Source organism: Hylobates moloch, unplaced genomic scaffold (assembly GCF_009828535.3).
Source record: "Hylobates moloch isolate HMO894 unplaced genomic scaffold, HMol_V3 SCAFFOLD_7, whole genome shotgun sequence".
Classification (NCBI taxonomy): Eukaryota; Metazoa; Chordata; class Mammalia; order Primates; family Hylobatidae; genus Hylobates; species Hylobates moloch.
This window is the reverse complement of record NW_026652282.1, coordinates 125,512,318-125,526,287: the sequence shown is the minus strand read 5'-3', so window position 1 is coordinate 125,526,287 and position 13,970 is coordinate 125,512,318. Positions and strand designations below refer to the sequence as shown.

General features: G+C 46.8%; 1 protein-coding gene across 2 annotated transcripts in view; it reads left to right on the top strand.

The window, feature by feature from the left end:
- The window catches only part of PASD1 (PAS domain containing repressor 1), a 108,644-nt gene extending 101,389 nt beyond the window's left edge, over positions 1-7,255 (top strand). Inside the window, exons 13-17 of one of the 2 annotated variants that reach the window (XM_058441576.1) lie at positions 2,136-2,294; positions 2,672-2,878; positions 3,285-3,751; positions 5,019-5,277; positions 7,094-7,255. In XM_058441576.1, coding sequence (XP_058297559.1) covers positions 2,136-2,294; positions 2,672-2,878; positions 3,285-3,751; positions 5,019-5,277; positions 7,094-7,225 — 1,224 coding nt within the window. In that variant the 3' untranslated portion in view covers positions 7,226-7,255. Of the gene's footprint in view, positions 1-2,135; positions 2,295-2,671; positions 2,879-3,281; positions 3,752-5,018; positions 5,278-7,093 lie in introns of both variants that reach the window. The other variant, XM_058441575.1, reaches the window with a different exon arrangement.
- Positions 7,256-13,970: the final 6,715 nt, after the last annotated feature.

Below are 13,970 nucleotides of genomic sequence, written 5' to 3'. Positions count from 1 at the left end.
AGAATTTTTTTTTCAGGGATGGAGTTTTTGCTTTGTTGCCCAGGCTGGTCTCAAGCCTCAAGCAGTTCTCCCACGTCAGCCTCCTGAGTACCTGGGTTTACAGATGCAAGCCACCACACCCAGCTCAGCTTCTTTTTTATTACTGTTTTTTAAACTTTATTTTACTTTAAGATATTGTGGCTGTTAATCTTTTTCTTAGAATTTTGTTTATTTATTTTTTATATATTACAGTTGTACATATTATATATACTATATGTGTATGTGTGTATATATATATATATATACTATGTATATAGTATACATAGTATAGTGCCAGTTGATGGTTTTCATATTATATATATACTATATATAGTGTATGTATATACACACTATATATATTATGTTGTACATAGTTTTGGACACATGTACATATTTGGATACATGTACACAATGTGTAATGATCAAGTCAGGGTAATCAGGACACCCATCACTTCAAATATTTGTTTTTTCTTTGTGTTGGGAGCATTACAATTCTTCTAGCTATTTTAAAATATACAATAGATTGTTTTAACTCTAATTTTCCTACTTGAGTACTAGAACTTGTTCCTAATGTTTAACTGTATTTTTGTACCCAGTAATCAACTTCTCTTCATCCTCCTCTGCCACATTCCCTTCCTAGCCTCTGGTAACCACCATTCTACTCTTCACCTCCATGAGATCAACATTTTTAACTTTCACATATGAGTGAGAACATGTGATATTTGTCTTTCTGTACCTGGCTTATTTCACTTAACATAATGACCTCCAGTTCCATCTGTGTTGCTGCAGGTGACGTGAATTCTTTTTATGGCTGAATAATATTCCATTGTGTATATATAACACATTTTCTTTAGCCATTTGTCTGTTGATGAATACTTGGGTTAATTCCAAATTTTGGCTATTGTGAATAGTACTGCAACAAACATGGGGGTGCAGATACCTTTTTGATCTACTGATTTCCTTTCTTTTGGTGTATACTCAGCAGTGGGATTTGCTGGATCATATGGTAGTTGTATGTTTAGTTCTATAAGGAACCTCCATACTGTTTTCCATAGTGGCTGTACTAATTTACATTCCTACCAACAGTGTATGAGCGTTCTTCTTTCTCCACATCCTCACCAGCATTTGTTATTTTCTTAATTTCTCTCAAATGTGTCTCTTCCTTTTTATGTCGTCTACCTCTGGATTGTTCCATGCCCCTATTATCTCTACCTTGAATTACTCCCACAGCCTTCAAATTGACTTGTCCCAAACTCCACGCTTCATTTCTACCACCACTTGATCTTCTGCACAGCTGCCAGAAGGCATGTTTTACAACTGAGATCTGAGCATGTTACATCCCTGATAAGATCTGGGTTGTAGAACACATCTTCTAGCAGCAGTGCCAGGTGACTGATGAATAAAATCCAAGTTCCTCGGCTGCCTGAACCTGTACAAAACTCTGGTTTCTCCTCTGCATGTGACCTGCCTTACTCCTTCTATTCCAGCCAGTTTGGAGCATCGTTTGCCCCATAGCACACTCTCTACTTTTATAAACCTGTACATTTGCTTCTTTCCAGATGTGAAGCTGTTATCCAAGTTAAAATTAGAGTTCCAGGACCTAGAGGAGAGTCCATCTAAGTACTATATGAGAACAATAATAGTACCTGCTTTTCAGGGCTCTGTGAAGATCAGACCTGTGAGTTTTCGTACGGTGCTTAGAAGAGTGCCTGGAACAAAGGAAGTGCCAGTTGATGGTTTTCATTATTGCATTGCTAACAGGGGCCCTATTGGTGGACTGTCATTTGTGATTTGACCCAGGCGCAGAATACTTTGGCACTGGCCCACGACTCTTCCACTAAGGACCTTGGGCAGGTTGCTTCATGTCTCTGGGCCAATTCCACTTCTTTCTTTTTGGGAAAAGAGTCAGGCTAAATGATCTCCGTGGTCCATTTCTTATCTAGAATTCCTAAATTCTCTAACCATTTTTTCAAACTTTCTAGTAATGAATGAAATTAGGATTTGAGAGCTACCGTTTGCATTCTCAGTCTTTCAGAAATTTTGAAGTGAAACAGGATGGCAAGACTTGGAGAAACCAGTGTTGCTATACATGAACCATAAGTAATCCCTCCCCACAGCCATTACAGCCGTCATCACTGGTTGCATATAACATCATTAGCCGGGAAGTGGAACTGATGAAGAAGTTGAAGGAGCAGCTAAAAAAGAGGACTTGGTTGCTGCATGATGCCATCCAAAACCAGCAGAATGCATTGGAATTGATGATGGATCAGCTTCAGGTCAGTCAGGATGCTAGGTTTCAGGTCAGATACCAGTTCTATATAAGTAGAAGAAGGAAGAGGAGAGAGGGACCTTAGCAAGCCTTAAGGAGTTAGTCAATGGTGCCTGCCGGTAGTGACAGCTGCTGCCCACAGGGTGATATGGGATATCTAATGTGATCTCCAGCAGAGACTTAAGAGTTTTGCCCTTTTTCTCCTGGCTACAAGAGCTGAGATTGGCCCAGCCAGGCCTTGGCAATGGTAGATGTGGCTTATATATAGCCAAGGCTTCCCGTAGGCTTGCCTGTGGGCAGTCCTGCTCCATGCCCAGCTTGTCTTATGCCCTAAGGAAAGGTGTGTACTATGAATAAGACCTTTGTGATACTGTGTCCTTACAGAAGCTGCCAAACACATTACGCCACATTGTCATTCCTGATCTCCAGTCTTCGGAGGCAGTGTCCAAGGAACAACAGAAACAACACGCTGGGCAAGTGAAGCGGCCTCTCCCACATCCCAAGGAGGTCAAGTGTTTCTGTGGTTTATCTTTATGCAACTCTCTCGAAAACACTGGGGAGCTTCAGGAGCCTTGTGTTGCCTTCAACCAGGTATGGAAAGGCTGTTTTAACTGTGTATCTGAAAGGGGATTTTGTTTTCTTGAGGACTTTGACTCACTTGGTTCTCCTTAGGGGATAGTGACTATCCACTTGGCTGCAATTTATTTGCCCAAGATAGTAAAAAATCCTGGGCTACCTAGGCCTGAATGCACACGCTACACCATGTATACATACACGTACGTGTGTGCTGGATTAGCAGACTCTTGCTGCCAGGTGCATGGCTGCAACTAGTATCCAGTCTAACTAAAGTAGACAGTCACACAGATCACTATGTGCAGAGAGGCTCAACTGTTGTTGCCTTTTGCTTTGCGAGAATTGAATGGGAGTGTTAAATAAATTTCTAGGAGGCTCTTGCAGACACCAGGGTGCTTTTATCTGTTGCCTTTTGATGCAGCAGCAACTGGCGCAGCAAGAAGAACGCCTGAAGGAGCAGCAGCGGCAGCTGCGAAAGCAGCTGCAACAGCTGAGGGAGCAAAGGAGGGTGCAGAAGCAGAAGAAGATGCAGGAGAAGAAGAAGCTGCAGGAGCAGAAAATGCAGGAGAAGAAGAAGCTGCAGGAACAGAGGCGGCAAAAGAAGAAGAAGCTGCTGGAGCGGAAGAAGTGGCAGGGGCAGATGCCACAGAAAGAGCCAGAGGAGAAGCAGCAGCTGCAAGAGCAGCCACTGAAGCATAATGTCATCGTGGGGAATCAGAGGGCGCAGATATGCCTGCAAAACCCAAGTGACGTATCTGTGCCCCTCTGCAATAACCCTGTTAGATATTTACAGACCCAACCCATTGTTCCTAGCCAGATAGTAGCTGAACAACAGCCCTCTGGCTTCTATCAACATGAAAACTGGGGGCAACAGGAAGATCAGAGTCAAAGGTAAGACATGCATGGAATGGTGATAGTGGCTATGATTATTGCTTTTCCCTCATGGCTGGATCCCGTGCCTGAGATCACAGACAGACGACCTGTCCACGTGGCACCAGCATCCCTCTCATCAATAGCAACTTGCTCTCAACTTGCCTTCCCTGTGGCCACTGCCATCATCCTTCTGCATGTGTGGTTCATGGATGAGCATCCATTGATGGAACAAAGGGGTACCCATGAAGAGAGGACTAGATAAGGAAGCCTCCATGCTAGGGAATTAGCCCACAAACCTTGAAATCACTTGGTTGGATTCCCCAAGCCCAGTCTCTTGCACAGGGTGTCTATGGACAAGTCTTGTGCCCACAGCTGAATAACTTCTGGGCTTCCAGTTTCATTCCCCAACTTTCCTGGAATCTGGTGATGGCAGTAGGCCAAGTGCAGGTATCTCCCTGGCATTTATGAACAGTAGGAGGGAAGTGAGTGTGAAACAATTGCTAGATTGCTAAGATCAGCCAAGAACACATGAAGGCTAAGTCCTGAGTGGCAGTATAAGGACATGAACACATTTCTGCTCAATAATAAGGTCTTCAGTTACAAATGCTAGAAAGAGAAGGTTCTGCCCAGCAATGAAAGGATTGCTTAGCACATAGTTGGGGCCCACTAAATAGTTCTGAATGAATGCTAGCTTTCTGAGACGGGCCTCCCAAATCTCTCTGGACTTCCTTCTGGGCCTTGCTTTAGAATCAGTGAATTTGACATGTAGACTGCTTTAGGGCCATATTGCCCACCTGACCTGATCGTCAGAATCCACCTGAGGAGGGTTTGGAAACTATAGATTCAGAGTCTTGGATGGGGTTCAAAAACCTATATTGATCGCAAGATTCCCAGGCTTAGGGTTGTGGAGAGAGCACTGGATTTGGAGTTTGGAAATCTGCCTTACAGTCTCCGCTCAGCCATTAGCTCCCTGAGTGCTTTCAAAGTAGGTGAAACGACTTTCCAAGGCCACAGAGAGCATAGTTGTAGCAGGAACAAGACTGTCCAAGTAATATAAATAAAACCAGGTGAGACAAGGGATTGTAGTTTCTCTCAGTGTCTACATTCACTTTACTTTGACAAGTTGAATCTTAGTCAGGCCAAAGTGAGAATACAAACAAGTGAATCCTGTGGTGTAGCCACCAAAACCAAATGTGCCTGAAGCACCTACTGATGACCACGTGAGTGTCTCATCGGTTACCATGTCCAGATCCACGTCACTGCAACAGCTTTCTTCTCTTTACAGTTTTTATCCTGAGGCATATCAAGGGCCCCCCATGAACCAGCTGCCATTGATGGATACCTCAAACTCTGAGGCAGTTTATTCTTCCAGCATTCCTCAGTTTCCCATAACTTCAAACTCAACCTTAAGCACCCTGGAGACCCCACAGGATTACATCCGGCTTTGGCAAGAGTTGTCTGATTCACTCGGTCCTGTTGTCCAAGTGAATACTTGGACTTGCGATGAGCAGGGCACCCTGCACGGCCAACCCACCTACCATCAGGTATGGGACAGCCCCCTCCTTTTCCTTCCAGCGCAGGTCAAGAGGGATTCTGGGCCCCTTCTACATAAGGCACACATCCCAAGTGCATGCTGTGTGTGAGAGCCAGACTTCAAACTCAGTACATTTGACGGCAGTCAGTCACATGATGGTAGCACTCATTGCTGAGTAAAAATATTCTCTACGGGGTTCCTCAAAAAAGTGAGCTGGCCTAGTGAAACTCAGATGCAATCTGACTGAAACTTCTCTCAAAACTATGTTTCATGGGCAAAGTGAGCCATGCCATGTTTTTAATCTGAGCTCATCGTCTGATCCCAAGCCTCCTTCCAGACTTAGGGATCTTTAGTTCTGCTACAAAATCTAAGACCTAGTGTAGGTATGTTTCCTTGTACTAAAAATAAACTTAGGGCCCCTCTGTTGAATGTGCTTGGTATCCATTTATGGGGTACCCCGTATTTGGAAGGGCAGGCCTACCTTGTGGATTATCTGCAGTGGCCATGTTTCCAGGATGGAAGCTAGTCCAGATGGCAGTTACGTAGCAGGTTTTGCTCCCCGCAGGCCCCCCCTACACACACAATTTCACTAATGAATGGAACTTACAAAAGGTGTTTTCATTCTAGCTTTAAAAATCTTATTATAGCCTAACCTTTTTTTTTTTTTCAAACAACGAAACCAAACAAAAATAACCAGAACAAACAGTAAGCTAAGGCAGAAAGGAGTTTAAATACTTTAGGCAAGCAAATGTATGATTATTTTCACATATACCCCTTGACTAACTGTGCCACCAGTACTGCTAGAAACTTGGTCACCTAGAGGGACTGCTCACACGGAGAGATCAGAGTGGGCAATAGGTCCTATGGTTCCTATGGTTCCATTACCAAGCCAGACTTTGTTGAGAACATTTTTCATGCCTATTTTTGAGGCACTTTCCCTCCTAGAGGGCTCCTGAGAGACCAAGCCAGCACAAGGCTGAGCACGTTGCCCAGGGAAATGGGAAAGGTCAGATTCTGCAAGGTTGCTCAGCTGGGAGAAAGCAGGGCAGGACTAAGTCGGAGCTTTGCTGTCCACAGATCCTCAGGGGCTCCCTGCTATCCTCAGGATGAAGCCCGAGCTCCTCTTCTTAGCTTCCCAGCCCTCACTGCCTGCCCTGGCTTATCCTTACTGCCTTCTGAGACCTTTCTGCCTGCAGGTCCCCAGACACCTCCAGCTGCCTGTCCAGAGCCCAGCCCTGCTCCTTTTGCTTCCTGTGTCTTCTTCGCCCCCTTGGGTTCCACTCCTTGAAATCTTGCATCACTTGGCAACATAACCCAAGGAATCCCTCCTCCTTAACCAGAAAAGACCCGCTCAGGCCATACTTTGTAACACCATCTTTGTATCTATTCCTTCTCCCTCCTCCACACCCCAATGTGGGTTGGTACCTCTCCTGTCACTTTCTTAAAGTGGGCCAAGTAGCTGCAAATCAGTCAGCATGGAAATGACTGAGCCCAGGACCCAAGGCTAGTGGCCTTGGCCGGCCATGGCTGGCAGAGAAGCTGGACAAGGGAGGGCCAGACACAGACCCAGGAGCCTTAAGGCAACTTTGAGAAAGCCCGGGTCTGCTTCTGCTGCTCTTTAAGCCAAGATGCTGCTCAGAGAGAGAAGACGAGAGGAACCTTATCTTCTGTAGCTCCTCCGTCTACCATCACTTTGCAGGCTCATGTTCCAAAGAAGTATTTCTCAGCAGCTTGTGTATTTGAACTAAAGGATTCCTCCCACCGCCAAAAAATGGGCCCACAGACTCTAGCAAAACATTCCACCTTGTTTCACTTTTTCCTGGCAGGTGCAAGTGTCTGAGATAGGAGTCGAGGGGCCTCCCAATCCACAGGCTTTCCAAGGCCCTGCTGCATACCAGCCAGACGAGATGAGATACTTGATGCCTGCGGAGCAACGTGACTCAAATAAGCGGCGCTAACAGTACTTTCATGACCAGCGATGAGGGGAAATGGGGGGAGGGGGCAGGCCAATGAGGTCTGCATGGCCAGGGGACCTTCAAGGTGCATAAAGTCCCTTGGGGTAGGGGTTAGTAGGCGGAGACTTATTTGTTTCCTGATAGGTTGTTTGTAATTGTTTGTTAAGCACAGCCTGTTTCCTGGAAGTTATGCTGCAGAGGCAGCCTATGATCCGTAGTATGCTAGGGTGTGACAGCAGCCAGCCACAGCTGGATCTGATGTCTTGTCTGCCCTGCCCAGCTTTGCATATCCATGTTCTACCACAGGAAGGTGGCCTGCCAAGAGTCTGCTCAAAGTTTTCAACATAAAGAAAAAAGAAAAAAAATTGCCAGAGTGCTTTTCAATCTAGTAAATCTAGAGGGTGTTTTGTCTTAGCCACAAGAATTCTGAGGTCTTGACCCTGATGATCAAGCCCTGCCTCCCCTCCATAGTCTTGTTGGAGAAGCCCAGAGAGAATGGGACTCCAACTAAGGGAACCTGAAATCAGCTCAATGGGGAGGCACTTCAGAGCTAAAATAATTATGGCTTTCTTGCTTAATAAACATTTTCGTTCGCTGCAACTTTGTGAATTGATGAGTGACATTTGGAACCCGACTGTGCCAAGGTCCCTGGTGAAGGGCTCGTTCCCTACAGTTAGGCCCCTTTTGCGGACCCTGCTCCCCTCAGTCTCTTGTTGACACCTCAGCTCCATGCCACATTTGCAGAGGCCAGCGACTGCTGCCTTCCCACATGGCCGTGTGCCCAGGCCCGCTGTGTAGCTTTTCTTCGTGTAGCTCAGGCATGCTGGCTCCTTCATTGACACCAAGGGCAGCCACAGGCCCACTGAACTCTGAAACAGTTGGCCTAGGGGCTACCTTCTCAGGGTGGATGGCGTTTGTGCCTCACATATTACTTCAGAAGTAAGCCTGAACTAAAGGACAGTGTACCCATACCCTTTACATGTGGGTTCTTTCTCTCCCATCAGTAGACTTTTTAATGGACAGCAGTACCTCCTGGAGGGAAAATGATTTTGGTTACAAGTCAAGCACCAAGAAGGACATCTTTGCACTTGTCTGCATGGTGCAGAGAGAAGTTCGGATAGCCAAACCAGAGGTCATTGTGTGCCTTTCTTAAGGTAATGAACCATTGATTGGAGAAAGCAAAGGAGACCCCAGTCTCTAGTGACAAGTTAAAATAAAGGAGGCACATTAGGCCTCACATCACAGGAGGAGCCAGAGATTCTTTAGGAAGTGTGATCTCCACCATGGTTTTATGGACTCAATGTTTGTGCCCCACCCCAAAGTCATATATTGAAGCTGTAACTACCCAGTGTCAGAGTGTTTGAAGATGATGCCTTTGACAGGGGTGATTAAGGTTAGATGAGGTCACTAGGGTGAGACTGTCATGACAGGATTAGTGCCCTTAAAAGAAGAAACACCAGGAAGCTTGCTGTGCCCACCAAGCCCCTTCACGTGTACACGGGCGCATGCACACACACGTACGCACACACACACACACAAGAGGTCATGTGAGCACACAGCAAGATTGTGGTTGCCTGCAAGCCAAGGGAAGCGGGTCCAGGACAAAACCTACCTTGCCAAAGACTGGATCTTGGGTTTCAAGATCAAGCCACCACACATGGCAGAGCTTCCAGAAACAGCCACCGCAACCTCCACATCAGTTCATTCCCAGGTGGGCAGTACAGCAATCCTCACTGAGCAGCGCTCAGTCTGTATGTACGTAATAGAACATTGCATGCACAGACTTAAAGCTGAATAGTCATGTTTTCTAAACACATCAAACATTCATAAATGTTCCTATTCCCGAGCACATTTTCTAATAAAGAAGGAAGAGTTATTAAAACTACCAGCTCCAGTTCATGTTTGCAGCACACACCACAGCATGGGCCGATGCCCACTGTGGTGTCTTTAGTGTGTTTTGATGCGGATTTTGGAGACAATGAAAAGGAAGGTAGCTATAGAATGTTCTTGGGTATGACTTTTGCTCATCTCTGCCAAAATCACCGGGAAGGAAAGGTTGGGGAAGAAGGGCTGGAGTGACAGGAAGTGGGCCAGGCAAACATGGGAACTGGGAACTGCAGCTTCAGGCCAAACTGCTTGTGAGGTGAAAGGAGGGAGCTGGTCCTCCAAGGCCTTGGAATGCGTCTCTAGCCTCAAAGGAGACTGCAGTAAACTTCACCTGCATCTCTTAAAATGGGCCACATCAACCTTAATGAAGACTCTGGTTTACAGCTAGGGCCAAATTAAATATTCCCTAGGGGATATTAAATAATTGGGATTTTTGTTTGGTTTGTTTTAATGGGTAGGGAAGACAGCATTGAGTGCTTCTCCATCGCCTATCAAATAGAATCCAGATTCTCCACCTGGCCTGGCCTCACCCTTCCTCTGCAGCTGCATTTCTCTCCTCCAGTCATGCACTCTGCCCCCAGTCCCCTGAGCCCTTGGGTTTCATAGAAGTCCTGGGCCTTTCTGCCCTCGTACATTTGTCACTATTCCGTATTCTCTTATGCCCTTGCCTCCCAGCTCTATGTTTTCAACCCTTGCCCACCACCATGCAGAGCCTGGCTGGGAAGGAGCCCTGCTCCATGTGCCCCTACCCCTGCCTCTACCTCACTTGGAGCACACATGCCATTGCCTTTTTAGACTGAGCTGCAGTGGGCAGAGATTGGGACAGATCTTGGATGCCCCCGTAACACAGTACCTTGCAGGTAAGCCTTCCCTCTATGAATGTTCGCAGCTCCCAGGCCCCAGGAAAGACTTCCTCCAGTGCTCATTCTCTCTTTAGGTAGAGCCCTTCTTAAGCTTCTGAACATTAACCAGAAACCTTGCAGCTCTTCCTCAGGGAGGAGCTCCTCGATGAGAGTCTGTCAGACCTGCGGGCATGCCCTGCAGTGGGGATGCAGTTCTGGCCCTGGGACTACAACTTTCCTATGGGTCTGGGGGCACAAGGGAACTTGGTAGATGAGACAGCAGGGTGTAAGTCATGAAGTGCAAAGCACTGCACACAAGTTGGTGAGCATCCCTGGTTGTGGCTCCAATTAGCCTCTGCAAATCCCTTTGTGGCGCACGGAAGTCAGATGGGGGCTGTGGGGAAGTGTAGGGGGAATTGACGGTGACAATTAAATGCCAAAAGGCCCAAAACTCCTGGAGCCATGGATGTTTCCTGCCCAGATGGAGGCCCTGACCCCAAAGGTCAAAGGGTAATTAACCACCTGGTCACCTTGTTGATGAAACAAAACCCACAACCCTGCAGAATCAAAACATGTCAATTACAGAGAGGCAAAGGTCGGCAGACAGGACAGACAAATTGCAGTATTTGGAATGGTGCAGTCAAGTGTTTGTGCAATCTATTTCCAGTTCTACCATGTGGGGAAAGTAGGTGGGAGAGGGGCTGGAAATCTGGCTGACTAGGAGTGGGGCGGACTTCAGCAGAGACAGAGGCTCAGGGCTCTAGGTAAGAGCCATGCTCTTGAGGCCATTTACACCCCAAACCTTGGACATGCCGTCTGCTAGGAAAGGCAACCTAGAACTGCCTGCGAAAGGGGTAATGGGACAGCAGAAGACTCAAAACGGGGGTCTTGAACTGAGTTCAGTGCTGCTCTTTTATTGTTCCTCTCACTTGTCAGTAGGCAGTGCCCACCAGTTTCCATGTGGGATGTGGTGCCAATGGAGGCAAGGCATTGAATGTTTAGGCTTCTACCTGCTACCCACCTGCTGTGAAACTCTGGGCAAATCACTGTACCGCTCCCTGTCTCTGCTGACTCACTGGAACATAGGGACTAAGACAAGACACTTGCTTGAGAGGGAGGCTAGAATCCAGAGGCCCTCCTGGATCAAGGAACCAATGAATGAGTGAGAGAACAAATGTCAGCCTGTCTCCCTGCCATTCTGAGCCCTGTATCCTCCTTCTCAGCTCTGATGAAGATACAACATGGGTTCCTGGAAGATGGCCATACCACAGAGTGCATCTCCACCCTTATTGCATTCACCTCCCCCTCTCTCTTCTCGGGCCAGTTGCGACTTCTCTTCTGGTCTTTATCAGCACACTGTTCCCCTCCTTTAATTCCTGCACTGCCTCCTCTTTTGGATAGGCACCTCCATCCTCTGAGTCACCCAAGCTAACACGCAGACTCTGCCTGAATCCTCCCTTTCTTCCATCTATCACCTTAGACATAATTGTCTGTTTCTTCCACTAGCACGGGGAAGGGAGCATGAAAGTGTGAATTAATGAGGAAGTAAATAAATGAACAGATGACTCTCCAGTCTCCATTCTTTTCTGTTCCCAGGTTCAGCATGGGCTGGGCTTACAGGAGGCATCAGGGGAGATCTGGTGGTCAATGGGTTCTCTCCACCAGAGCCTTCCCATGCCCCTCCTTAGGCACGGACACTTTTTCCAGGCTCAGGGCTCTTAGCTCTAGGAGACCTCTAGGTTAGGGCCAGCCCCTAAGACTATAACCTATGGTACCAGCCTTGGGAAAGATGTTCGATGGTTCTTCAGGGCCAGCACATAGATTGGGATTCTTGGTACCATATCTCAGGGTGCTCCCATAACACTCAGAGTCAGCTTCCTGGGGTTGCTGAGGGCTGGGGCATTGCCCAGTGCCCAGACATGGACAAGAGCACAGGATGGGTGGAAACAAAGGAATCCTGTATCTGTGTCTTAGATTCATGGTTTCATCTGTCCTTGCCCCACACATCCCACCGCCACCAATTTGGTGGTAGATACAGCAGGCTCCAGCTCAGGTCGGCAGCAACCTGCACCCCAAAGCCCTAGGAGCAGTCAGGTAGGCCAGTGGCGCTCAGGACGCACAGCCCTCAAGCCCTAGGTTGGGTGTGGTCAAACTCATTTCTTGTCATCTCTTGCCCCCTGGTGCATGGTCACAGTATTGCAGCTCTCCAGGGTCCTCTCTTGTGACCAATTCGGTTAACATTTTCTGACTACCTATTCCAGGTCAGGCCCTAAGCCATACAGAATTCTGTTCTCAAGGTTTCAGTCCAGCCCTTGGTCAACTTTCTGATGAATCTTCCTTCTCTATTCTCCTCAAGCACCCCAGGGCCATGATCCATCATATAATCATCTTCTTTCTCTTTTTTGCCTCTGTCACAACTGACTGACAAATTCCCACCCTTGGATGAACTCAACTATGCCCTCTGTGTGTCTGCACTTATGCATCTCCATGCTTCTAGAGAAAATCACACACATCGGCAGACTGTGTACCGCTATAGGCTCATGATCTTCAGCCTCACCAAGGCACATCTCGCTGCTCAGGACTTCCGTGTTTGGTGTCTTTCCAGTCCGGTTCTCAGAATGGTGATTCGCCCTTTCCTCAAACTCTCCATGTCTTTCCATTTCCCTCTTGCTTTCTTTGTTAATACTCAATTTAGATGTTACAAGATACGGAATAGAAATTCCCTCATCCTCCCATCACTAATCCTTCCTATGCTTTCCTCTGACTGAACTCAGCTTTCCGCAAGCTAAAATGGCAGAAGTATCCCTTCTCCTTTCTAAGGCTGATGTCTTCATTTGTGTTCTGGATCCCATCGCATGCCACTTGCCCCTCCCTCCACCATCAATGAATCCCCCCTTTCTACTTGACCAGTCCCATCACCATAGAAACTTGCGATATTTTCTGTCTTTACAAAAAACCAATCCTTGACTCCCACATCCCTCTCCAGTAAGTGTCACATTTCTCTGCCTGTGTTCAAGGCACTTGTCTGCATGTACTGTCTCCTCATCTCGTCTTCCCAGTATACCCAACAAGCTCAGCTTGTGTCCTTTTAAGAAGTCTCTCTCTCTCTCTTTCTCTTTCTCTCTCTCTCCACACATGCACAGAGGAAAGGTCATATGAGGACACAGCAAGAAGGCAGCCATCTGCAAGCCAGGAAGAGAGCCCTCACCAAGAACCAAATTTGCAGGCACCTTGACCATAGACTTTTAGCCACCAGAACTGTGAGAAAAATGGATGCTTTTTGTTTACATCACCTAGTCTGTGGTACCTGGATGTGGCAGCTTAAGCTGACTAATGCAGCCACCTAGTTTGTGGTACTTTCTTAGGTGGCCTAGCAAACTAATACTACTGGGATCATCCTTAACTACATCATTTTCTTAGACTCCAAATATCCAATTAATGTTCACATTTTGTTGGTTGTGCCTCCAAAATCCATCTGGAATCCGTCTATTGCTATCCACCCCCAAAGCTCCCATGATCATCTGTCACATGTATTGCTGGTAAAACTCTTTTAGCTGGTCTCCTTATTTCCATCTTTGCTCCTTAGAGTGCATTCCCCACACAATATCACAGTGATCTTTACAAAGTATAAAGCTGATCATGTCATTCTCTTGCTTAAAACTCTCCAGTGCATTACATTATTATCAGAAAGAGAGTCAACCCCTCGAAAAGTTCTCTAGGGCCCCTCTCCAAACCATCTCCTCCTACTACCCCCACCCTTGCTCACTACGTCCCAGCCACACTGGCCTCCTTTCTGGACATCGAGCCTCAAACTCACGTCACATGACTGACTCTTTCCCTTTAGGTATCAGCTTAATTGTCACTTCTTCAAAGGGGAAGTTGCAATTGTGAGATCCAAAAATGGATTTTTTCTCATCTTATTTCCTAACTGGTTATTGTTGATTTGTAGGAAAGGTGCTGAGTTTTGTAAAATTGGCTTGATTCCATCTGCCTTGCTAAACACAGTTCTTAGTTAATCA